Genomic DNA, 22725 nt, shown 5'->3' with positions numbered 1-22725 from the left:
AGAAGAAGAAGAAGAAGAAGAAAGAAAACAAAGATTGGCAATAGATAGCTCAGGTGCCAATCTTTAAAAAATAAATAAACAAATAAATAAAATAAGAATAGAAAAAACCTAAATGTTCATCAACAAGGGCCTAGTTAAATAAATTACTGTATAGCCATTCAATGGGATATTATGCATATTTTTAAAAGAACGAGGTAAACTTTTATGTATTTTTATGGAAAGTTCTCCAAGGTATATTATTAAATAAAAAAGCAAGTTACAGGAATAGATGACCCATCTGCTTACTTTAAGAATATGCATTCAATAGCCAAGATGTGGAAGCAACCTAAGTGCCCATCGATTGATGATTGGATAAAGAAGATATGGTATGTATATACAATGGAATACTACTCAGCCATAAAAAATGACAAAATCGTCCCATTCCAACAACCTTGGATCTCAAGGGTATTACATTAAGTGAAATAAGCCAGATAGAGAAAGACAATCTCTGTATGACTCCACTCATACGTGGAAGACAAACAAACACGTTGACAAAGAGAACAGATTAGTGGTTACCAGGGGAAAGAGGGATTGAGGGGGACACAAAGGGCGAGGTCATGCACCTATAATATGACTGACAAATAACAATGTAAAACTGAAATTTGACAAGGTTGTAAACGATCGTAACTCAATAAAAAATAAAATAGGGAACAAAACAAAACAAAAAAACAAACAAGAAAATGTGTGTGTGTGTATTTGCATATACATACAAAATTTCTGGAAGAATATATGGAATCTGTTGATAGTGTTTAGTCAAGGCAATGAGACTGGGGAATTGTGGGGAAGGGCACAATACTGTTCACCTTATACTCATTGTCATGGTTTTAATATTTTAAATGTGAATATGCATTACTTTTATAATTAAAAATGCTAAGAATTTTTTAAATCAACAAAGTACAGTTAAAGAGATTTTTCTTTCCTGTTAATGCAGTGTTATTAGCACAGTGCTCAGAATGCAGAAAAAGGGGATATGAGAGCAGGCTCACGCCTCCCTGGAAGCCCAAGAGGGCAGAAGCCAGTTCTGTGGGACCCTTCTCACGTAAGGCTGCAGAAGGCAAGGCAGGGGAGGGTTTAAAAGCTGAAGCTCTGAGTAAGCCTTGGCTGGATTCTTGACTCTGCCATGAACTAGTATATGTGAGACCTTGAGCAAGGTATTTAGTCTCTAATCCTCATTCTCTCATCCATGAGGTAGAGAAAAATATTAGTGCCCTCCTAAGAGTTGCTCTGAGGACAAAATAAAACAAGGCACAAAGAGCACCTAACTCAGAGCCTGGCACGCAGTAAGCCCTCAGGTAACAGTGGCCGTATGGACTTTGTGGTTGTCATTATTTCATTATTCTATCAGGGTCTGCCATGCATGGCAATTGAGTCCCATCATGAGGGCATTTATTGAATAGTTGAAAAATGTGTTGTCTGGGTCCTGGGAAGTCCTTATAGGGAGCCTACAAGGAGCCTATAAATCTCAGGGTGTCACAGCAGAGGGATGACGATAAAAATCCCTTCCACTTATATAGCACCTTTCAGTTTACTAAACACTTTCGAGTACGTCATCTCATTTGACTCTTATAATAATCTTTTCATGGATTGATGTTGAATTTTTTTTCCTGAATCTATTGAGATGTCATTATATGATTTTTCCCTTTTTTTCTGTTAATACAAAGAAATCCTTGATTGATTTTTTTAACATTGAGCTAACTTTGTGTTATTGGGATAAAGCCCACTTAGTCTGATATACTATTCTCTTTATATGTTGCTGGAATAGATTTGCTAATATTTTGTTGGATTTTTTTTGCATTTATGTTCATGAGGGGTATTGGCCTGTCATTTTCTTTTCTTGTAATACCTTTGGTTTTGATATCAGAGTTATGCCAGGATCATCAAATGAATTGAGACTTCTTCCCTTCTCCTCTATTTTCTGAAAGACTTTGTGTAAAATTTGTGTTATTTATTCTTGCATATTTGATACAATTCATCAGTGAAACCATTTGTGCCTAGAGTTTCTTTGTGGGAAGGTTTTAAATTATGAATTCAGTTTCTTTAAATAGATATGAAGTCTTCATATTTTCCATGTCTTCTTACGTCAGTTAAGGTAAACTGTTTTTCAAGAACTTTGTCCATTCCATCTAGGTTGTTGAATTTATTGCCATAAAGTTGTTGATAATATTCCCTTTTAATCCTTTTTAATGTCTGTTGGATCTGTAGTAAGATCTCATTTTTCATTCCTGATATTGGCTATTGTGTTTTCTTTTAATCTCGATGGGCCCTGCTAGGTTTTACCAATTTTATTAATCTTCTCAAAGAACCAACTTGTGGCTTTGTTAATTTTCTCTATTGTTTTTCTCATTGTTTCTATGAGACAATAAAATAAATCAATAAATCAATAAAATAAATGGAATTGATGAAATAAATCTTCCTTCTGTTATTTTGGATTTAATTTGCTCTTTTTTTTCTATTTTCTTAAGGTAGAAACTTTGAACATTGATTTTAAATTTTTCTTCTTTTCCAAAATAGGCATTTAAAGCTATTCATTTCCATTAAGCACAGCTTTAGCAGGACCTCACAATTTGTAATGTTATATTTTCATTACCATCCAATTGAAAATGTTTTCTAATTTCCCTTGTGCTTTTTTTTAACGAGCATTATTTATAAGTGTGTTCTTTAATTTCTAAATATTTGAGGATTTTAAAGATATTGCTATTTATTTTTAATTTAATTCCATTTTGGTCAAACTATTCCAGGAATGCTGAAATCTTTCTGTCTTGGATGGATGTTGAATTTGAACTGAATTAAAATGTGTAAGGTTGGGCTGGCCCAGTGGCACAGCGGTTAAGTTCACAGGTTCCGCTTCTCAGAGGCCTGGGGTTCGTCGGTTTGGATCCCGGGTGTGGACATGGCACCGCTCGGCAAGCCACGCTGTGGTAGGCGTCCCACAAATAAAGCAGAGGAAGACGGGCATGGATGTTAGCTCAGGGCCAGTCTTCCTCAGGAAAAGAGGAGGATTGGCAGTAGTTAGCTCAGGGCTAATCTTCCTCAAAAAAAAAAAATCTGTAAGATTTTAATCTTTTAAAATGTATTGAGACTTATTTTATGTCCCGAATATGGTCTATTTTTGTGAACATTCTGCAGTTCTTGGGTGTAATTTTCATTCTACAGTTCTTGGGTGTAGCATTCTATAAATGTTAATTAGGTCAAGTTGGTTAACAGAGCTTCTATATCTTTCAATCACTAAGAAAAGAGTGTTAAAATCTTTAACTATCATTGTGTATTTTTCTATTTCTCCTTTTAGGTCTGTCAGTTTTTGATTCACACACTTTGAACTTCTATTAACAGGTGCATACACGTGTGTGATTTTATGTCTTATCTTGAATTGACTCTTTATCATTATGAAATGTCCCTATTTATATTTGGAAATACTCCTTGTCTTGAAGCCTACTTAGTTCTGATAATACTATAGTCACACAGCTTCCTTACGTTTGCCATCACCATGGTGCTCTTTTCCCACTCTTTTATTTTCAACCTTTCTATATCTTTACATTAAACTGTGTCTCTTATAGGCAACATATAGTTGGGTCTAGCTTTTTTTTTCTCCCTAGCCTGATAAACTGCCTTTTAATTGAAAGTATTGGCATGGTTGTCTTCACCATGTTGCTCTTTATTTTCTATTTTTTTCTATCTGCTTTTGTTCCTATGTTCATCTTCTGCCTTTTTTGTGTTCACTGAGTTTTTTTTAGTATTTCATCTTATTTTCTCTTAGTTTTTTAGCTGTGCCTTTTTGTATTACTATTTAGTGGCTGCTCTAAGGTTTACAATATGTATCCTAAACTTACTATAGTCTACTAAGAATAAATATCATACCACTTTATACTTCACAATGTAATAACCTTACATCTTAATTCAATTTATACCACCTCATCCTTTGCTCTATCATTGACACATATTTTATTTCTATATACATTATAAGCCCCACCTTACAATGGTATTATTTTTGCTTTAAACATTCATATGTATTTTAAGGAAATTAATAGAAAGGGAAAAAGCTAGTCTTTTATCTTTAGCCACATACTTGCCATTTCCAGTACTTTTTGGTCCTTCCCATAGTACAGAGCTTCCATCAGGTATCATTTTCCTTCAGGCTAAAGAACTTCCTTTAGTACTTCTTGTAGTGAAGACTGATGACAACTCCCAACTTTAGTTTATCTGCAAATGTATTTATTTCACCCTTCTGTTTGAGGGATATTTTTGCTGGACATAGAATTCTGGGTTGACGGTAATTTTCTTTCAAGGGCTTTAAATATGTCATTCCATTGTCTTCTGACCTCCATTGTTTACAATAAGTCAGCCATAATCATATCATTATGCTCTTGTACACAATGTCATTTTTCTCTGACAACTTTCAAGATTTTATTTTTATCTTTAGTTTTCAGTATTTTGACTATGAGGGACCTAGATATGGTCTTCTTTGCGTTTATCTTGCTTTGGGATTACTGAACTTCTGATAATCATATGTTTTCCACCAAATTTAGGAAAATTTTGACCATTCTTTCTTTAAATTTTTCCCCCTCCTCTCTTTCCTTCTGGGATTCCAACCACATATACGTTCCAAATACATATATGACACATCCCCACAAGTCACTAAGGCTCTTTTTTATTTTTTAATCTTGTTTTTCTCTGTTCTTCAGATTTGATAATTTCAATAGACCCATCTTCACATTCAGCTGTTAGGCCTATCCAATAAATTTTTTATTTCTGATATTTATTTTTCTATTGTTTCCACTGTTCTGCTTATATTCCCCACCCATTAATTCAATGTTTTCTTTCAGTCTATAAAATATTTATAACAGCTGCTTTAAAGTCATTTTCTGCTAATTCCAACATCTGGGTTATCTCACCAGTATCATCATACTCTCCTTTGGATCCATCTCCCTGAGCCTTGATCAAGAAATTGTCCCCAGGCAGAGAGCAGGGATAAACACATGACTCACATTGGGTGTTTTCCTTCCCTCGGGAATCGCTGTCCTGAGGGAATGCCTAAAACAGTTGCCTCATACATTTTGTCCAAGACTATAGTTATTCACAGTAATGGCAATTCCAGGATGAATTGCTCCATCGTGGCCAGAATATAAGTTCCCTATATCAAGGTATTTAAAAATTATATGTAAAGTGTGCTGCATTTTAAAATTCCTTTCAGAAATGTGCTATTTTTAAAAATGCCAACCCTAAAATAAAGGCTTTTTTGAAAAACAGAACCTTAATGTAAATATCAGCCCTAAATAAAGGCATTGGGCTAGAAGAAATGTGAGGCCCTTCCTGCACAATGTATGAGAACAAGATTTATCAGAAACGATGTAGAAGTTACTCTGGAGTAAACAAGTTGTACCTTGCATTGTAGGAGCCAAGGAAAGACCATGCCTCCTTCTAAGGGAAACTGCCCTGCTCACAGCTTTGGCTGCTTAGAGAGCCATAGGATCCTCTCTCTCCCTGATACAGCCCGGCATGAGCAGATGAGCTAAGGTCAATCAGATCCCTCCTCCAAGAGTTTAAACTGGGACTACAGAGAGAACCGGTGTTGGGTGGAGATATTGATGGAGATACTTGTGAAGCAGAGAGAAGCCAGAGTGGCCATGATGATCTGGAAACACACTAAAGTTATGAGGGAACAGAAATCACAGAAAAGTCAGCTGGTTGGGAAATGAAAATAGGGAATGGAACATAGTTGCCAAGAGAAGTAGAGTGGGCATGAGAGCTATGGAGAAAGTAATTAGCACCTATTTCAGAACCAATAGTATTAGCATCTATTTCAGAACCAATAGTTTTCCAATTCCAATTCTAGGCTATCTATATATTTAAAACACCCACCCACAAAATCCCACATATACACCTTCCCCCTTCACCCACTCTCCTGTCCTTGAGGTAACTTGAGTGAGCCTCTGCTCTTTGTAACTTAACAGCTTAACTGAAATATATGTGCCTTAGAGTTTGCCAGGCCCGTAAAGGGCAGGAGAAGTAGGAAAGTCTTGGGCATTCCAGGCAGGGGGATCGAACTCATTAACAAAGATACAGAGGCTTGGAAACATGCGTCCGTCCAGGGATTAGCAGATTTTTGTATCCCTTTTTATTCCAATTTGTCCCAAAGCAGGATTTGAGGCTGACTATACAACACATGGAAAAAATAAGTCAATGAGAAGATGAATATGAGGTAAAAATAAAAGTTGAGAAATACGCTTAACATTAGGAGTAGGGTCCCTACATAAATAACTGAATTAGATGGCTTTGGCTAGGACAAAGGAGGCATGAACTGCTTCTTCTGCAGGCCCAGAAAGAAAAACTTAGTGTTCTTTCTTAGAGTATTGCAGTACGTATCTTTCCATCATTCACTTATTTACTCATCAACTAATTCACTCAATCATTATTCATTCATCCAGTATATATTAAGCATGTACTATGTACCAGATCCTAGGATGACAGCTAAAGAAGAACCAAGGTTGAGTTGGTCCCAGCCCAAGGGTTCACAAATCTAGGAGGTAAGACAAAGGGAGGACATCAACCCACCACACAAACCAGAATCCAGTGACCCCAGGAGTAGGACAAAGTGTTGTGAGACACAAGGCAGTGAGACCATAGTTTGAGCAACAGCTATCTCCTTTGCTTGCTTCCTCCATACAACTCTGTCTCAGTGATTGGGAAGATTGGACAGTCCATACAAATTCCTAACTGGCAGAAAACAGTTTCATGTGGCTTGCTCACAGCTGGAGCCAGAGAATCAAAATTACTTTACAGCACCAGCTTGCAGGCTGCAAAGCCCAGGGATAAGCACAAGAGCCCTCTGCCATTATTATTTGAGTACCTGGCATGTCCTGAGTACTAACAATGTGCTGGGCTCCACAGTAAACAGGGGAGGAGACCAAGTTCTGGCCTCAAATGCTCACAGCTGTTTCATAATCTGATAATTGTGCATGACAAACCTCAGACCATAACTCTGAAAATAGCATGACTGTAATCATAACAAAATGGGACAGCCATTGGCAAAATTTGTTTTCTAGTTATCACTTCCAGAAGGAATTCCGTAACACTGCTAGGACAAGAGAAGAGAAAATGCTCTCAACTTCCTGCCACTAAACGTCTAAACTATCATCATCTGCATCCATCCTTTCCTCCTTTCTCCTCTCCGTTACAAAGTGTTCCACCTCCTGTCCACAGCAGATCTACTCCCACCTCCTCAGAGACTTGGCGCTCATCATTGTTTCATCCGTCTCCTTCATCTTCAACTTCTCCCTGTCTGTGCCAGGGTCCCTCCTCTCAGCATTTAGCATATTCAAGTCTTCCTTTCATCTCCTAAAAAATCTTTGTCTATATGGTCTTACTGCCTTCTTAGCTCAGTTCAGTCTGGCTTTTACCTCCGAAGTTTTGCTTTCCAAGATCCCCAGTGACTTCCTAACTATTAAATCTAATGGCTGTGTCTAGTTCTTATCTTCATTGACCCTTTAGCAGTATGTGCCATGGCTGATCACATGCTTTATAAACACTGTGAACTCACTATAAACCACTCTTCCTTTGGCTTCTGGGACATTATTCTTCCTTGCTGTCTTCTAACCCGTCTGGTCATTCCTTCTTATCCTACATTTTAGACTCTTCTTCCTCTGTTCAAACCTTAAATCATGGTGGTCCTTCTAGAAGTCTTCCCTGATTCCCCTAGAATCCATGTTAGGATCTCCTTACACATGCTTCCATAGCACTCACTGCTACTTCCCCAGCCACATTTCATCATTCATTCAATAATCATTCCTTGAGAGCTTCTGACGTGATGGCCACTGTGATAGGGGCTGAGAATAAAGATGTGAGCAAAAACATCCAAAGGCCCTGGTCTCAAGGAGCTCACAGCCTAATGGGAGAGACATACAGTAATCAAATGATTACACAAACAAGTGAATAATTACACACTGTGATGTATGCTATGGAAGAAAGGATCAGGAGCAATGAGACCATATAATAGAGGAAACTTAACCCTATCTTCGTTACCAGGGCAGGGGATGCTGGGGGGAGTTGTGGGGATTGATGTTTGAGCTGAAATCTTAGAAGTGAGTACATCTGTGAGGGAGGCTGTGAAGAGTGTTCCAGAAAGAGGGGACAGTATATAGAACTGAAACACAGCAGTTCCAAATTCTGAAAGGGAAGAGTGGTACAAGTTAAGGCTTAGAGACCCAAGCGGGCATCAGCTCATAGAGGCCTTGAAGAGTTATCTAAAAGTTTAGATCCTATCCTAAGAGCAATGGGAAGTCACTGAAAGGTTCTGAGTGAAGGATGACAAAACCAGATTGACAGTTTGAAAAGATCCCTTGATGCAGTGTAGAGAGTGTATAGGAAGGGGCATGAGTAGATGAGGGAAGAAACAGTTACAAAGCTTTTACAGCACTCTGGGTGGGAGATGACTGTCAGCTGGGCTAGGGAGGTGGCAGTGGTTTGATTCGAGAGAGATTTAGGAAGCAAAGGGTCATATCTAGGGCTTAAGGAAGATAAGAGGTGGAAGGATGACACTGAGGAGAAGGGTCACAAGAGTGAGGATATCTTACTTTGGACACAGAGAAACACACCAACTTCCTTTCGATTCTGCTCCCCTCCTCCTGTCCTTCCTTCTGTGGATCCCAGGTCCAGTCACCAGGCTCAAAATCTCTGAATTATCTAAGACTCTCTTCTGGCTGTGCACCCAGTCTTCCCCACTAGCCCCTACCCTAGTCACCCTACCTCAAGATCAATATTTCTAAAAGTATTGTCCCAGAGGGACCTCTGAACAGACCACAGAATGATCTGAAAACACAAGTCTTTTCTTTGGCTCTTACAGGCAACGGATGCAAAATTCCAGACTTTGATTTTTTTTTTTTTATAGTAACCAACTGAGTTATAAAGGAATACTAAAATTTGTTAGTCATAAACTAAAATTAGCTTTTAACTGGAGTTCACAGAAGACTCTAATTCAGTTCTCTACTAAGAAGTCTGGCTGCCAGGCAATGTTTGGCAGTGTTGCAAAGCTCCTCCTGCATATATACACAGGCAGCCAGTTGGAATTCTCGCAATTTTCAGGAAGGACGGTTTGTTATTGGGGCATTACCAGGGATGTTTTGAGCTGGTCATGGTTTATGGTGCCCGACATTCATGCATTTTAATTACAAATTATGATTCATGGCGCTCCATCATGATCAGTTTAATATGCCGTGGGTTATTTGATTAACCCTGTGCGGTAAGGCGATACACCTCTCTGACCTTATTTCCCATCACTTTCCCCATCCCTTCCTTGCTGAACCAGAACATGTGTAGCAGCAAGCTCCCATGTCAGGGACCTTACACTTGCTATGCCCTCTGTCTGGAATGCTTTCCCCTTAGATATCATAGTTAGCGCTTTCATTTCCTTCAGGTCTTTGGCAAATGCGACAAATGTGAGGCCTTCCCTGACCATCCTATTTAAATCATAATCTTCTGGTTTCCTGAACACCCTAATCCATTCCTCTGTTTTATTTTTCTCCTTGACACCTCTCGCTGTCTGATAATCTATATATTTTACTTATTTGTTTATTGACAATTTACCTCCAACTAAAAGATAAGCTCCACAAGAGCATGGGTTGTTGTTTTCTTTGTTGCCATACCACCAATACCTAGAACACTACCTGGCCCATGGTAGGCCCTCAATAAATAATTGTTGAATGAGAATGACTATTTACATCATCAGAATTTTCGACTCCTTAATTTCCAACACCCAGCTCCTAAGGTGTGGGCACACTTGGTTCACATTTGAACCACTCAGAGCCCTACTGCCAAAGCAGATACAGACACGAACCTGGAAAACATGCTTCTACAGTGACATTTCCCTGTTACCCCTCCCCACTAGTCTCCCCATCCCAGGCTCACCCCTTCCTACCCTTCAAACATGCTCAGATCAGAATTTCCAAAGAACAACTCGAGGCATTCAGAATTCATATACAACTTATTTTCTCAGAAGTTAATATATTCCAGGCATTGTGCTAGGTCCAGGGTAATCAACAATGGATGAGACAGACATGATCCTTGCCACCCCAGAGTTTATAGTCTAGTGGGGATATCATCCTATCCTGTCTCCAGAAAGGGGACTTACTCTTTTGTAGGAGAATATGACAGCCAAGCTGAGACCTGATGTGGGGACAGGAGATGAAGGAGAAATTTGGGGCAGGGTGGCATGGAGCAGGTGGCAGCAGATAGAAAAGACTGTACCAGGCAGGCAAAGGAAACAGCAATTCCAAAGGCCTAGAGGAGAAAAAGTGTGGATGTCACTTTCCAGGAAGTGAGGGCAGTTGAGCGTGCTGGGACTGTGGAATATTCACAGAGCAATGGTGAGATCTGAAGTAGGGTAGGTAGCAAAGACTAGACTGTGCAAGGCCTTGTAGGCGATACAAAGCAACCTGGACTTCTGGGACTATAGCCCGAGAGCAAGAGGGAGCCACTGAAAGGTCTGATGAGTGGAGTGACATGAACAATGGAGTTTAAACTCTTCTCTGTCTGGGGCTGGCTGGGTGGTATAGTGGTTAAGTTCACACGCTCCACTTCCATGGCCCAGGGTTCGCAGGTCTGGATCTTGGGCACAGACCTACACACCACTCATTAAGTCATGCTGTGGCAGCATCCCACATATAAAATAGAGGAAGATCGGTACAGATGTTAGCTCAGGGCCAATCTTCCTCACTGAAAAAAAAAAGGATAAACTCTTCTCTGGCCCCTAACAAACCCAACCCTGACCTTCCCTCTCCACTGAAGTCATCCAAGTCATAGCTGCCTCAACCCTGAAGCTTTTCTGCTGCACGAACCTGCATGTCTCTCTCTCTCTCAGCCTCAGGAACCTCATCCTCCCTTATCTGTGTATGTCTGTGTTCCGTCTCCCCCAGGGGACTGAGTTACCTGAGGACAGGGATAACTTCTCAAACCTCTCTAGGTTCTCCCACACCCAGCTTACCACTGACCTAGGTTGGGCTTCACTGAGACAAAAGAGAGATGAATACAACCTAGCACAACCCAGCCTTTTCTCACACCCAACACCAATATTTACACTGTACTAAAACAAGCCTTCCCTCCAGGGAGCAGTGCTGATGGGTACAGGGCCAGTTGACCCAGGTTTCTCTGCTTCTCGTGTGCTGTCACCTCTCTCTGCTCTCAGTGTAATTAGCCCCTGATGTCTCCCCAGTGGGCTGGAGAAACAGATCCCCAATCTTGTTCAAACTGCAAGTGCTAGAAAAGACAAAACCAGTTTGTAGTGACAGAAAGCAGATCAGTGGTTACCAGGGGCTGGGGGGTTGGGGAGAACTGACTGGGATGAGGCACAAGGGAACTTTTAGGGGTGAGTGTCCCATACCTTGATTGTGGTGGTGGTTCACAAGTGTATAAGTTTGTCAAAATTTGTCAACATGTACAACTAAAATGGTCCCTTTCGTTGTATGTTAACCAGACCTCAGTAATGCTGAAGTTAAAATAAACTGCATGTAAGTTAAGAATCAGTAGCCCCAAGCACAGTGCCTGAGCTTCAAAATACAGTTCAACCCGGACATAAAGCTAGGGCATGGCCATGCGGGAATAGCAGCCTCCCCATGGTTGCAGAGATCTAAGAAAGATGGGTCCACCCGCTAAGGAAGGCCAGGCGAGAGAAGGAAAGGAGCAAAGGCTAACCTGGAGGAGGCCAGACCAAAGTACGTACAGTCAAACAGCAGGGACGCTGATTTGCGCTCCACATCTCCAAATACCTAGGCCTGAGTGAGGGAAATCTAGGGTCACTAAATATAAGTCCTGCCTCACAGAGCCAGAAACTGCATATATTAGTCCCAGAGTGATAATTCATAAAAGGTTTGGAAAAAGTGATTCTTGAAGGACTGAGTGGCTTCACCACAGAGGGCTCCTTGAGAAGCTGGGCCTCACCTCACCTTCCAGGCAGGAGAGCAGAACTGTGCTGGGTGGGTCAGGGGTTTCCTGTGAGAAGGATGACATCTGGCCAAGGGGCAACAAGAGCACAGTGTTCGCATGGCTGAATGAGTCACAGAAGTGGACCAGGGGCTCACAGGGAAGAGAGACAGACGAGGCTCCAGGAATACTTGGGAGCCAGTGTTTGGGGTGTGCAGTGTGTGAAGGGGGGTCAGGAATGGGAAGGAGGTCTCTCTCACCTTCGTCTTTATCTGACCTCTCTCTCCTCCCAAGTTTCCCAGCACAGAAAATCCAAACCAAACTCCTACACATAATTTCTTGGAAACAAGAAGGGGAGGGCAATGAGAAGGTATTGGTGGGAGTGGGCGTGGGGGGTTAAGGAGGATAGGCTGGTCAGAATGGGTCTGTGGACTGAGTGGAGTGAGGGAGAAGAGTGTGGAGAGTGTGGGAGAGGAGGCTAGGATCAGCGGGAAAGAGTAGGACAGGGTCAGAGGTCAGTGGGAATACACTAGGCCAGGGTTCACAGGGAGAGAGAAGGTTAGGGGTCATCAGGGAAAGGAAGCTGAAGGATCAGTGGGAGAGGTATGATGAGTGGTCCCTGGCGCCGAAGGTCAAAGATCATCGGGAAAGGGCAGATCAGGATATGTGTTACCTGCCTACGAAGCGGCTGTTTCGGGGGCATCTTCGAAGAAGCGGGAAGCACCTCAACACTTGGAGCGCCTACAAAATGCTCCCTTGTCTAAGGACAAGAAGTTTGTCCGTCCCCTGGATCACGCACAGGAAATCCGGATTCTCTTTCACTTCAGTTCCCAATCGCAGGGGTTCTTTGGGGACAGCCGTCTTTGTGGGTCCCCGCGCCCTTGCAGGATGGCATCCGCTCCGCCCTGACGCGGTTACCCAGCAACCAACCGGCAGCCAAGGCGCAGGCGCCTCTAGGCCCGCTCCCGGCTCGAGGGGGAGGCGGGGCTGGGCGCGTGGGACCGCCCACGCCGCTAAGCCCCGCCCCTCAGGAATAAAAGGACCCGTGGCAGCGCGCCTTCGGAACTCCTGCATGTGGGCGGGGCCTGGGCGCCCAGGCACCGCCTCCTCATGAATAATGCAGCATCCAGGCGGTGTCCCGGACCCGGAAGTGGAGTTGCCGAGTCACCGCAGTGGCTGAGCTGCTGACAGGAGGCGGCGGCGGAGGAGGAGGCGAGGCAAGACCTGCGTCTCCGCCGGGCCACAGCCGCGGTAGCGCTGGGCAAGCCCAAGGAGCCACGCCGGCCTCAGCCGCCAGCACACCTCCCGCCCCGCGCCCACCCCGCCGTCTGCTCGGCCGCCTGCCCGCCCGACGCGTCCGGGGCGGCCTAGTCTGCACCACCCACCGGCTCCTGGGGCCGCCGCCCCGCGCGGTCCCGTCGGCGTCCCTGGCCGCGCCCGCCCCGGGCCCGCTCGCCCGCCCGCCGGCACCATGATGGAGGAGATCGACCGGTTCCAGGTGCCCACCGCGCACTCGGAGATGCAGCCGCTGGTGAGGGGGCGGGCGGCGGCAGGCCAGGGCCGGGAGGGGGCGCTGCCTGAGGGGGAGGGAGGGAATCAGGCCTTGGAGACTGTGCGGAGGGGCGCCTTCGGATGGGGCAAAGAGAGCCAGGAAAACGCATCGCCGGGGAAGGGGGATTTGCAGGACAAGAAAACCATGGGAGAATACGCGGGGTGACGGCAAAGGGGCCTGTTAGGGCGGAAGGCACCGTCAGCGGAGGCAGGCCAGGCGAGCTACGGGGAGCGCCGTCGATGGAACCGAGCGGGGCACAATGGTGCACACCGCTAGTGGAGGCCCCTAGCTGGGAAAGGAAGGGAATTGTCGTGGGGCACCGCGGCCGGCAGGCCCAGGGGCCTGGGATGGGAGGTGGGGAGGCATTTAGCCCTAGAGGCCTGTGATGCTCAGGGCGGGGGAGGGGGCCAGGGAGCAGTCAGGCTAAGAGGCACCAGGAATAGGCTTGGAAAGGAGGAGGGGCCTGCCCGCTAGTTCGCTGGATGTGGACGGGAACGCTGGGCAGGTGGGGGCAGGAGGTCGCTACAGGGCCGTGGAATTCCGTTCTTCCCCGGAGGAGAGCGCAGGCAGTCTAGGCTGCGGGTGCCCGAGCCGGAGTTGGGGAGGAGAGCGCGGCGGCGAGATGGAGAATCGGGGTCGCGGATGAGAGAGCCTGGGAACCGCCGGAAGAGGGGGCGGGGCCGCGCTGGAGTCGCCTGTGCCCACCGGTTCGGAAGAGCCCCCAGCATCCTAGGCCTACGTGCTTGGAGTCCTTGCTGGGCGCCGATCCTGCCGCCTGTCCGCGGTCCCGGAGTCAGGGAGGAATGATGTCATCGCTGCCAGCGCGGAGGAGATGGAAGAGGGAGGGCGACGCTGGCGCACCGAGGCCAGGCCTAGGGGAGATCATGCCCGCTGGCCACCGCTCCGGGGTGCTACCTGACTGGCCTGTCTGCCCCGCAGTGGGGGAGAGACGCCGAGGCCTAGCCAGCTGGTATGGGGAGAGGGGGAAGGGAAGGCGTGCCCGGTTCTGTTCGCTTTTCCTTCTCCTTTCTCCTTAGAACCTGAGGGAGAGCTGGAAGGAGGCGGGATGGGCCAGGAACCTGAAGGTGTGGATGGCCTGTTCTCTGAGCTCTGCTGGAGCTGAGCAGAACTCTCCAAGTCCTGAAGAGCTGGGGCTCCCTAAACCTCCTCTCTCTATGTTAGGTGGGGAGGTGAGGAACAGGTCCTATGCTGGGGCCCCCAGGCCCCTGGCTAACAGATGTGCTTTGTGGTTTCCTGAGCAAGCAACCTGCCCACTACAGCAGCCAAGACAGACCTTGGCAGGGACCCATGAACAACTCTAAGCCACACCTTTTGGGGGATGGGTAGAGAGAATTATTAGAGGCCACCTGGCAGGAGATAAGTGGCTTTTCTCCAGTTTTGGAGGGGAACTTAGTTCTAGAAGCCGAAACAGAGAAGCTTCACAGAAGTGTACAATATTAAGCCATGGAGAGATATGCCGCTGGACTTTTTTCCTAGTCTGATGCCATCATTGGATTTTTGGGGAGCCAGAAAATCCTAGTGAGAAGTCTGTCCCGTAAACCTGGGGAAGAACTTTGGACTGGGTTAAAAGAACTTTCCTTTCTAGATTATCTTTCCAGGCAGTCTGGCTTGTCCAACTAGATTACTCTCTCAGTTCTAAGCATCTAATTAAGAACCAAAAGGGAGTGTGGATAAAGGAGAAGGAGGTCCTAGTGAGTCGGGAGAAGAAAGCGGTGATTTGGTTCTTGCCTCCTGTCTGGGGTTCCTAGGAAGGGAGGCACTAGGTGTCAAGGGAAAAGGGGGAAGGAATGGGGTCACCAGGCTCTCTCAGGTGTCCTTGGTGCCTCTGTTATTGCCTGAAGTACTCGAGGATGGTTTGAGTGAGCAGTGGCCCCAGAAGACTCCTGAGCTGCTTCTGGTCTTTGTGGCTCTGAAGTAGAAGTGCTGATGGCAAGGAGGCACTTAGAAAAGTTGTGGCTGCCTACAGACCCTTTCCGTGAAGGCTAAAGGAACCCTTCTCTGCAAAAGGATACTTCGTTGAGGTTAAATGAGAGCCTTCAAGAAGTAGCAATGCAGTCATCCCCCATTTGGGGGTCAAAGACATTGCCCTTCAGATCTCTGCCTCTTGACCCCTGTTCCTAGGTTGAAGTCTAGGGGATCCCCAGAACTCCTTAAATGCTCTGTGTACTATTGAAACCAGCAGAATCTTGTGCGGAGTTTCCCCAACAGCCTTCATTTCAGGGCATCAGGAAGCAAGATGGCATACCAGAGAAGAGAAGGGCAAAGGGGTTTTTTAGGAGCATTCAGGTAGACCATAAAAACTAGAGCCCCAAGCTTTGACTCAACTGTGACCTGTTTCATTTTTTGCCATTATTTATTGAGACTTCTAGGAGTCTCTCCTTTTCTCTGGACTCAGTTTTCCCACTTATGAAATGAAGGCAAACTATCTCCTTGAATAATAGCTCCTCACTCTCTCTTCCAAAGAGTACTATAAAGACCTGATATCATTGATTCAGCAAATTTATTCACCAAATGTTTATCGAGCATCTGCTCTGTTCCAGATGCTGTACTAGGTGTTGGGGACACGGTGGTTAGCAACACAGACACAGGTCGTAGCCCTGCCCTTCTGGAGCTCACAGTTCAGCAGCAGTTTATTGTTCTTGCTGACTCTGTCAGTGTGAGCCCCTCTGAGGGCAGAGTGAAGGCTGTCTCCTTAAGCCCTAAGGGAAACAAGACAATGCTGGTGTCAGCATCATTGCTCCTTTTTGGAGCAAGCTGTACTGATAGAGGCTGTCACATGGCTCCATCATCAAATAAGTGTCCCCCATCCATAGTGATAGGAAGAATCTAGAGGCCATTTCTTACTTGGAAAGATGAGCTGTAGGGGGAAAGCGTCTTTTTTTTTCCTTTTTTTACTTGAAAGAGAAACTCAGGCTTGAAAAGAAGGCCTAGGGGAGTAGCAGGAGCTGGGAGAGAAGGCGCAGCCAGCAGATCTGGGTGTTTCCAAGGTGCTAATTTAAGCATAGTTCTCAGCTAGTGGGAGGAAGAGGAAGAAATCCCTGCCCTGTCGTTGCTGCTGCTGTTGGCACAGCTGCATGGAGCCTCCTGTCTGGGGTGGGCATTTGCCTGAAGGAAGAGGCCTCCCTCCTTTCCTCATCATACCAGTTATTTAATTGGCCTGGCTGCATCTCAGCAGCTGAACCAGGCCCCGGCCTATCCCTGAGAGCTCCCCAGGGTCTCTTCCTGTCTCCTTAGGAAAGGAATGAGAGCTCCTCTTGGAGACCTAGTCCCTGGGCTCGACTCCTGCTGTGGCGATCTAGATAATCCTGAGTGTTTCTGAGCACAGATTTTCCCAAAGAACCTGCCAGAGATAGGCACACCTTGTCTGTCAGTTCTATGTGCAAGCCATACATCTCTCTGACCTAGGGAAACTCCCAGCTGTCAGAGCTCTCTGTTGAGCAATTGTTGAATTTGTGCTGCTGTGTGTGGGCAGCAGGGAGAGGCTCTCTGGCCCTATTGTCTGTCTGCTGGGCTGGTTGGTGCAGCCCTCACAGTCTACGTCTTCTCTTCGACTGCAATTGGAGATGAAGAGATTTGTTGCAAAAAAACAAATGGAGCTTTTAAGTACTTAATTGTGTCAGGCAACACCTTGCCTCTTGTGTTATCAGAGGCCAAAGAGACAAAAAAATGGATGACATACGGCACCAGATGGGGTCTCTGTAAGCTTGAGAGAAATGCTAGTCTGGCCTCCCTGAAACCCAGGTTATCTGTTAACTCATTTGTTTAGTTCATGAACGTATGCTCAGTTCTAGGAACTTTAAGGGTAGCGATAGGTGAGCCCCCTCCAATGGGTAGCCAGGAGAAGGATGGGCTCAAACAAGTACGGAAGATTTTAGATACATATCAGGAAAGAGTGGAGAGCAGTGGCGGGTGTTCCTGACAAGGAGCGACACCTCCCTTGGGAGAAGATGAGGAATGCTGACATTCTGACCCTTTGACCATGTGAGCTTGGAAAGAGTTTCAGATTCCTTCTGCCTCCTGACACTCAGGGATGGGAATGGTCAGGACATTAATCCAGTGAGTGGGACACAGCATCTCCTGAAAGTAGCAAAGAGAACATTGTAAAAATAGCAAAAAGCCACTATGGAAAATTGACCTGTATGTATTCTGTGATCTGGGAGCCGTAAGTTGCCTCCTTGTAGTCTGATGACTTTTCAGTTTAAGGGTGGATTCTCCTGGTGGGTCCATGTAGCTCATGACCTAGTAGTATTTCTCAGGTTCCTGAAGGAAGCTCAGCCTCCTCTCTTTTCCAGTATTGCAAAGTGAAGATCACCAGGTTTGTTCAGGCCTCCAGCTCCTCCATTACTACTCATCTCCTCAGTCAACAAACACTCAGAATCTGCTTTCCACTGGATGTTGTGCTGGGCTGGATCACACAGAATCTTGCTCCAGGGCTATGCACAGTCAAGACGGATTAAGGCACTACAGGGTGATGGCACTGCAAGAAGTAAGAACTGGGTCCAGCAGGGCTGAAGGAAGACAGGAAGGGCTCTCAGCAAGTGGTCAGGGAAGGCTTCACAGAGGAGACACTGTGAACTGGCTCTTGGAAGAGGACTAGAAGCTTGGCAGACTGATAAGATGAGGCGAGGGCAAGAGTTTCAGGCAAAAGGCATGGAGGAAGAAATAAAAGGATGCATTTGAATGAATGAAGCATTGTAATTAAGGGAATAACATGATCAAATTTGAGTTTAACACTATCACTCCAATGGTGGATGAGAGACTGGAGAAGGTGAGATTGGAGATTGGAAAACTAATATGGAGGTGAGTGCAATAATAATCCAGGCAAGAGCTGATGAAGGCCTACACTAAATCAGAAAGAGAGGAGGGGCGTAGATACAGATGCTAATCAAGAGGAAGTGGCAGGATGTGCTAGCTATTTGGAGGTGGAGTGAAGAGGTAGGGAGTCAAGGATGACTCCCAGGTTTCTGGCATGGACATCTGGGTGGCAAGAGGCACCATCACCACCCCAGCAAATTCAGAGGTCTGTGTGCCCCTTGGCTTCAGGGACTGCTTATATGGGAGAGGGCTGCTGTTTTCCTTTACTGTGCTATTGAAGCTGCATTCTTAGGGTTACTGGGGACCCGGGAGTCTGGAAAACCAAAGAGCACAGTGACACTGACCCCACAGCCTCAAAAAGGACACTGAGAAACGCGCTCGCCTGCCAGTGAATACTTTCCCCTGCAACCTGCTTTGATGAACACAAGTGGGTTGTAGCAGTAAGGAGCCACGGTGGGTTGTTGTTGGTTTGGTTTTTTTCCCACAGTACTTTGATGAAGGAAAAATAAAATCCTTTGTTGGCTGAGAGAGTGTTTTATGTTGCACTTTCTGGCCTGGACTTTTACTGTCATTCTAGTCCAACCTATGTTTTTCTGACTGATTAACTGAGCTGGGCCCTTTCCCTGATTTCTTCTAGAATGGATGTGTGATTTACTGCCTCACCTGCAAGAGTCAGAATAGAAAAGGACACATCCTCCCTTCTCTGAGACCAGCCTGGAAAGCTGCTCTTAAGGAAGAAGCAGTGCCCAGGCTGCTGTCTTCCAGGCAAGGCGTGCCAAGGGAGCAGGCTTCTGGGGTGAGGTCACTCAGAGGTGACTGGGCTTCTTAAAGGCGCAAGCCATGGTAGCTAGGAGTCAGGCTGAGTCATTTCCAGCCCTCAGCTGCCAGCTGCCCTTCACTGACTATAGCCCAGAGTGAACAGAAATGGAAAACAGAGCCTTTTTCACCCAAACTTGATTAGCCTCAGGGACCCTCTCCCCTCCTTGAAAGGGCAGATGGAGCCTTCTATCTGGAAAGGGGACATGGGAGACTCACTTCCTGGGCTTGGCTGCTTCATGCCTCCCAGCAGACCCTGGGAGAACTGGGGGCGGGAAGGGGAGAATCTGGCTAACAGCAGACACCCAGAGGCAGTGGTTGAAGGAAGCAAGAGGCGTGGCTCAGCAGGCTCTCAGGTCATTGTTTCGTGAGGAGACTGGTGGGAATCTGACCATCTGGGCAGGAGAAAGGAAGGAAGGAAGGAGGCAGAGCGGGACCTGCTCTGGATTTGGCTCTGCTCTGGAGATCAGAAAGTGGCCCATGACCCAAAGGCCTCCCCATGAGGCAGCCGGGGAACTGTGGGCTGTATGGAGGGACTTCGGAGTGGGGAATTCATCCAGGAAGGAGGCCCAGGGGATCTGGCCTGGGGGACGGGTAGACAGGGGCCAGTAGGAGTTCCCCCTAGACTTTACGTTCCTAGAAGCCAGTTCAAGCAAACACCTACTTGCATTTGCTGTTGCTGTTGTCATTCAGAGACGTTAAATTGAGGATCAGATGGCTGTGATTCTTGAGGGTCAAGTTTAAGTTTCTGTGGTGATGATGATGGATGTGAGTGTGTGCACAAGTGAGGGGGACTACCAGCATGAAGGGTGTATGACCCTCAAGGGTCTCTGAGTGACCCTTCTAGCCCTGAGGGGTATATGTATGACAAGAGGCCACACCCAGGCAGAAAGGAGCCCAGCTACTGTGCTTCCTAGCCTGGTTTTTCCTGTTTTTGCCACTACACTCTTGGCTGTCATAACCAGCGTCCACCTCATCTATCTTTCTAGAATAATACCTGAAGGAGTACTTTAAGGCTTATTAAATTAACTGTACCCAAACTGTGGAGTGAGAACTTTATATATTTTACTATGTAGTTAACTTAAACATAATTATGTACAAGCTATATGTGATTTATACTTCCCATATTAATTTCCCATTTTATCCTTATAAAGGAATTGGTGAAGCCCTAAGCCAATCATGCTTAGACCAGCATTTCCTATAGTATATTCTTAGGAATACTGGTCCTATGGGATACTTTGTAGGGGGAGAAAAAAGAATCTATAGACTGATTTCTTGGGGAAACGCTACACACTCTCCCATCAATGTTCCTGGCCTTGAGAAGTCCTGCGGTAAAGAAGCCTTCAGTTTTGTTGACCCGGTGTTTCCCAAGCTTAAGAAACCATGGAACCTTTTTCATGGTCCATCTATTGACATCTTACAGAACCAATGTGTTTCATGGAATGCTCTTAGGGAAACTCTGGCTTAGAAATTAGTCTCTGGGGGCTGGCCCCGTGGCTGAGTGGTTACGTGCACTCTACTTCGGCAGCCCAGGGTTTTGCCGGTTCGGATCCTGGGCAGGGACACGGCACCACTCATCAGGCCACGCTGAGGCGGCGTCCCACATAGCACAACCAGAAGGACCACAAGTACAATATACAACTATGTATTGGGGGGCTTTGGGGAGAAGAAGAAGAAGAAGAAGACAAAAAAAAATAGATTGGCAACAGATGTTAGCTCAGGTGCCAATCTTTAAAAAAAAAGAAAAGAAAAGAAAAAAAATTAGTCTTCCTCTGATGCAGTCTGGATTTGTACACTCCCCAGTGCTTCGGAGCCTCTTTTATAACCCACACCCTTGTCCCTCATGCTGGCTCCAGTGGGATGTTGCTGCTTTGGCTCAGGCTCTGAACTTGTTGCCATGTTAGGAAGTCCTTAGTGAACTTGGGTCAGGTGCAGAAGCGAATACTAAGTTTTCCTCATGGTATTGCTAAGGGGGTTTTACTTCCCTTCGAGTCCCTCTACTAAACGCTGGTTTGGTGAAACCAGCATTTTCACCATTAATTTTTTTTGACAGCTTCCTTGAGATGTAATCCAGAGACTGTACACTTTACCCTTTTCTACTTAGTTTTAGTCATGGTATGGCTGCCATGTGCCTCAGTTCTCTTTCTCCTTTCTACCTGTAGGCTGGGCCCTTCCCCTTTGTGTTCTGCTAAGCAGGAGAGAATGTAGAGATTATAGTCCGAATCTCTCAGCAGGAAGAATCCCTTCTCAGTTGGGATTTAAGCTGAAAAACTGACTTCCTGATTAAGGTGCCTTAGAACTTTGTCTACAGTACCATTAAATGTCCCCACTGGTCACAGCAGCTCAAGGGGCATTCCTGCGTAATCATTTTACACCCCTTATTCCATGGGCTACCTAAAGCAGGGGTGATAAGCAGATTTCACCCCTTACGCCAATGCCCATAGACCAGTAGCGGCTGCCTGGAGCGTGTGTTCAGGTGAATTCTGCGTCAGAGTCCTGGTTCAGTGAAAGAGTGACATGGTTTATTCTCCATGTCTGCCATGGTCTTCAGAGGGGGAAACATCAGTTCTAGTGCTCTTCTTGCCATCCTGGCAGCCTGAATCCTCTAGTTATCCTAAGCAAAGAACACAGGAAAGGAGGACTCTTGGAGATGTCAGCCCGCTCAGCAATCTGTTTCACCAAGGGGCTGGAGTCTGATGTGGCTCTTTAAGAAATGAGTGGAGAAAACTGATCTTTCCTACCCTGATCTTCAGCATGGGTTTCTGAAGTATTGGCTTGATACGAAGTTAATGATCCTTTGGAAATAAATAGGCCAGGTAAGAGGAAGTAACCTTGACTCTGCTGAGCAGATAAGAGGGAAAAAGAGGCAGATTCACGAAGAGATCTCATAAATATCACATAAGTGGTTGGCCACACTTAAGACGAAACCATAAGCTTTTGACCAAAGGAGCAAGAAGGAGTAGGCTGTGAGGGGAGACCCTTAAGCCAGCAGTTCCTGGAGAGGAAAGGCCCCACCGTGGGCTATACAGCCTTAGCACTCTTTTTCCCAAGTTAAACAGGCCTTGTTTTTCCTTTCTACCATTTTCCTGGAGACTGTTTTCCAAATCCCCAGTCATCCTGGCTGCTTTAGTGGATACTTTTGAGTTTCTCACCTCTGGAACCAGACACAGCTCTCCATGTGATCTGACCAGCACAGATTACTGTGGGGCTGCCACCATCCATAATATTGGTATTGTACTTCTATTATTGTCAGTTGAGGTTTCGTGGTCATGTTTAATAGCTGTACCTGTTGTTATACTGCACTCAGGATACATCTGAAACAGGGCAGCCCTCTGCCTTAGCAGTGTTGGAATCGCATCCGGGGCTAGGCCAGCTGCTAACACAGGTAAGTGTCCACCGGGGCAAGTGAAGTGGTGGTTTCATGCTTATTAGGAACTATACCACGTGTGTGTGGTGTAATCTGTAATGTGACTCTTATTCTCAGAGAGGAAACTGGCTGGATCCAGGAATGTGAAATTTAAATAGGCATCTAGGTGAGGCTGTGTGATTGGGTAGGCTACGGTAGACCCTGAGAG

General features: G+C 45.8%; 2 protein-coding genes across 14 annotated transcripts in view; one reads left to right on the top strand and one right to left on the bottom strand.

Moving 5' to 3' along the window:
• DNAI1 (dynein axonemal intermediate chain 1) overlaps positions 1–12838 on the bottom strand; it is a 56596-nt gene extending 43758 nt beyond the window's left edge. For all 6 annotated transcript variants that reach the window (XR_006889106.1, XR_006889107.1, XM_046664706.1 and 3 more), the window contains exon 1: positions 12620–12838. Coding sequence is in view for 4 of the 6 variants with exons in the window: in XM_046664706.1 (XP_046520662.1) it covers positions 12620–12649 (30 nt within the window). In the remaining 2 variants the exon portion in view is untranslated. The remainder of the gene's footprint in view (positions 1–12619) is intronic.
• A 240-nt stretch (positions 12839–13078) lies between these two features.
• Positions 13079–22725, top strand: part of FAM219A (family with sequence similarity 219 member A) — a 48765-nt gene continuing 39118 nt past the window's right edge. For 4 of the 8 annotated variants that reach the window (XM_046664250.1, XM_046664249.1, XM_046664248.1 and 1 more), the window contains exons 1-2: positions 13079–13477; positions 14536–14688. In XM_046664250.1, the coding sequence (XP_046520206.1) occupies positions 13418–13477; positions 14536–14688 (213 nt within the window). In that variant the 5' untranslated portion in view covers positions 13079–13417. The remainder of the gene's footprint in view (positions 13478–14535; positions 14689–22725) is intronic. The other 4 variants (XM_046664254.1, XM_046664252.1, XM_046664253.1 and 1 more) reach the window with 2 other exon arrangements.

The sequence above is a fragment of the Equus quagga genome, chromosome 6 (assembly GCF_021613505.1).
Source record: "Equus quagga isolate Etosha38 chromosome 6, UCLA_HA_Equagga_1.0, whole genome shotgun sequence".
NCBI lineage: Eukaryota > Metazoa > Chordata > Mammalia > Perissodactyla > Equidae > Equus > Equus quagga.
This window is presented reverse-complemented; position numbering and strand designations above follow the sequence as displayed.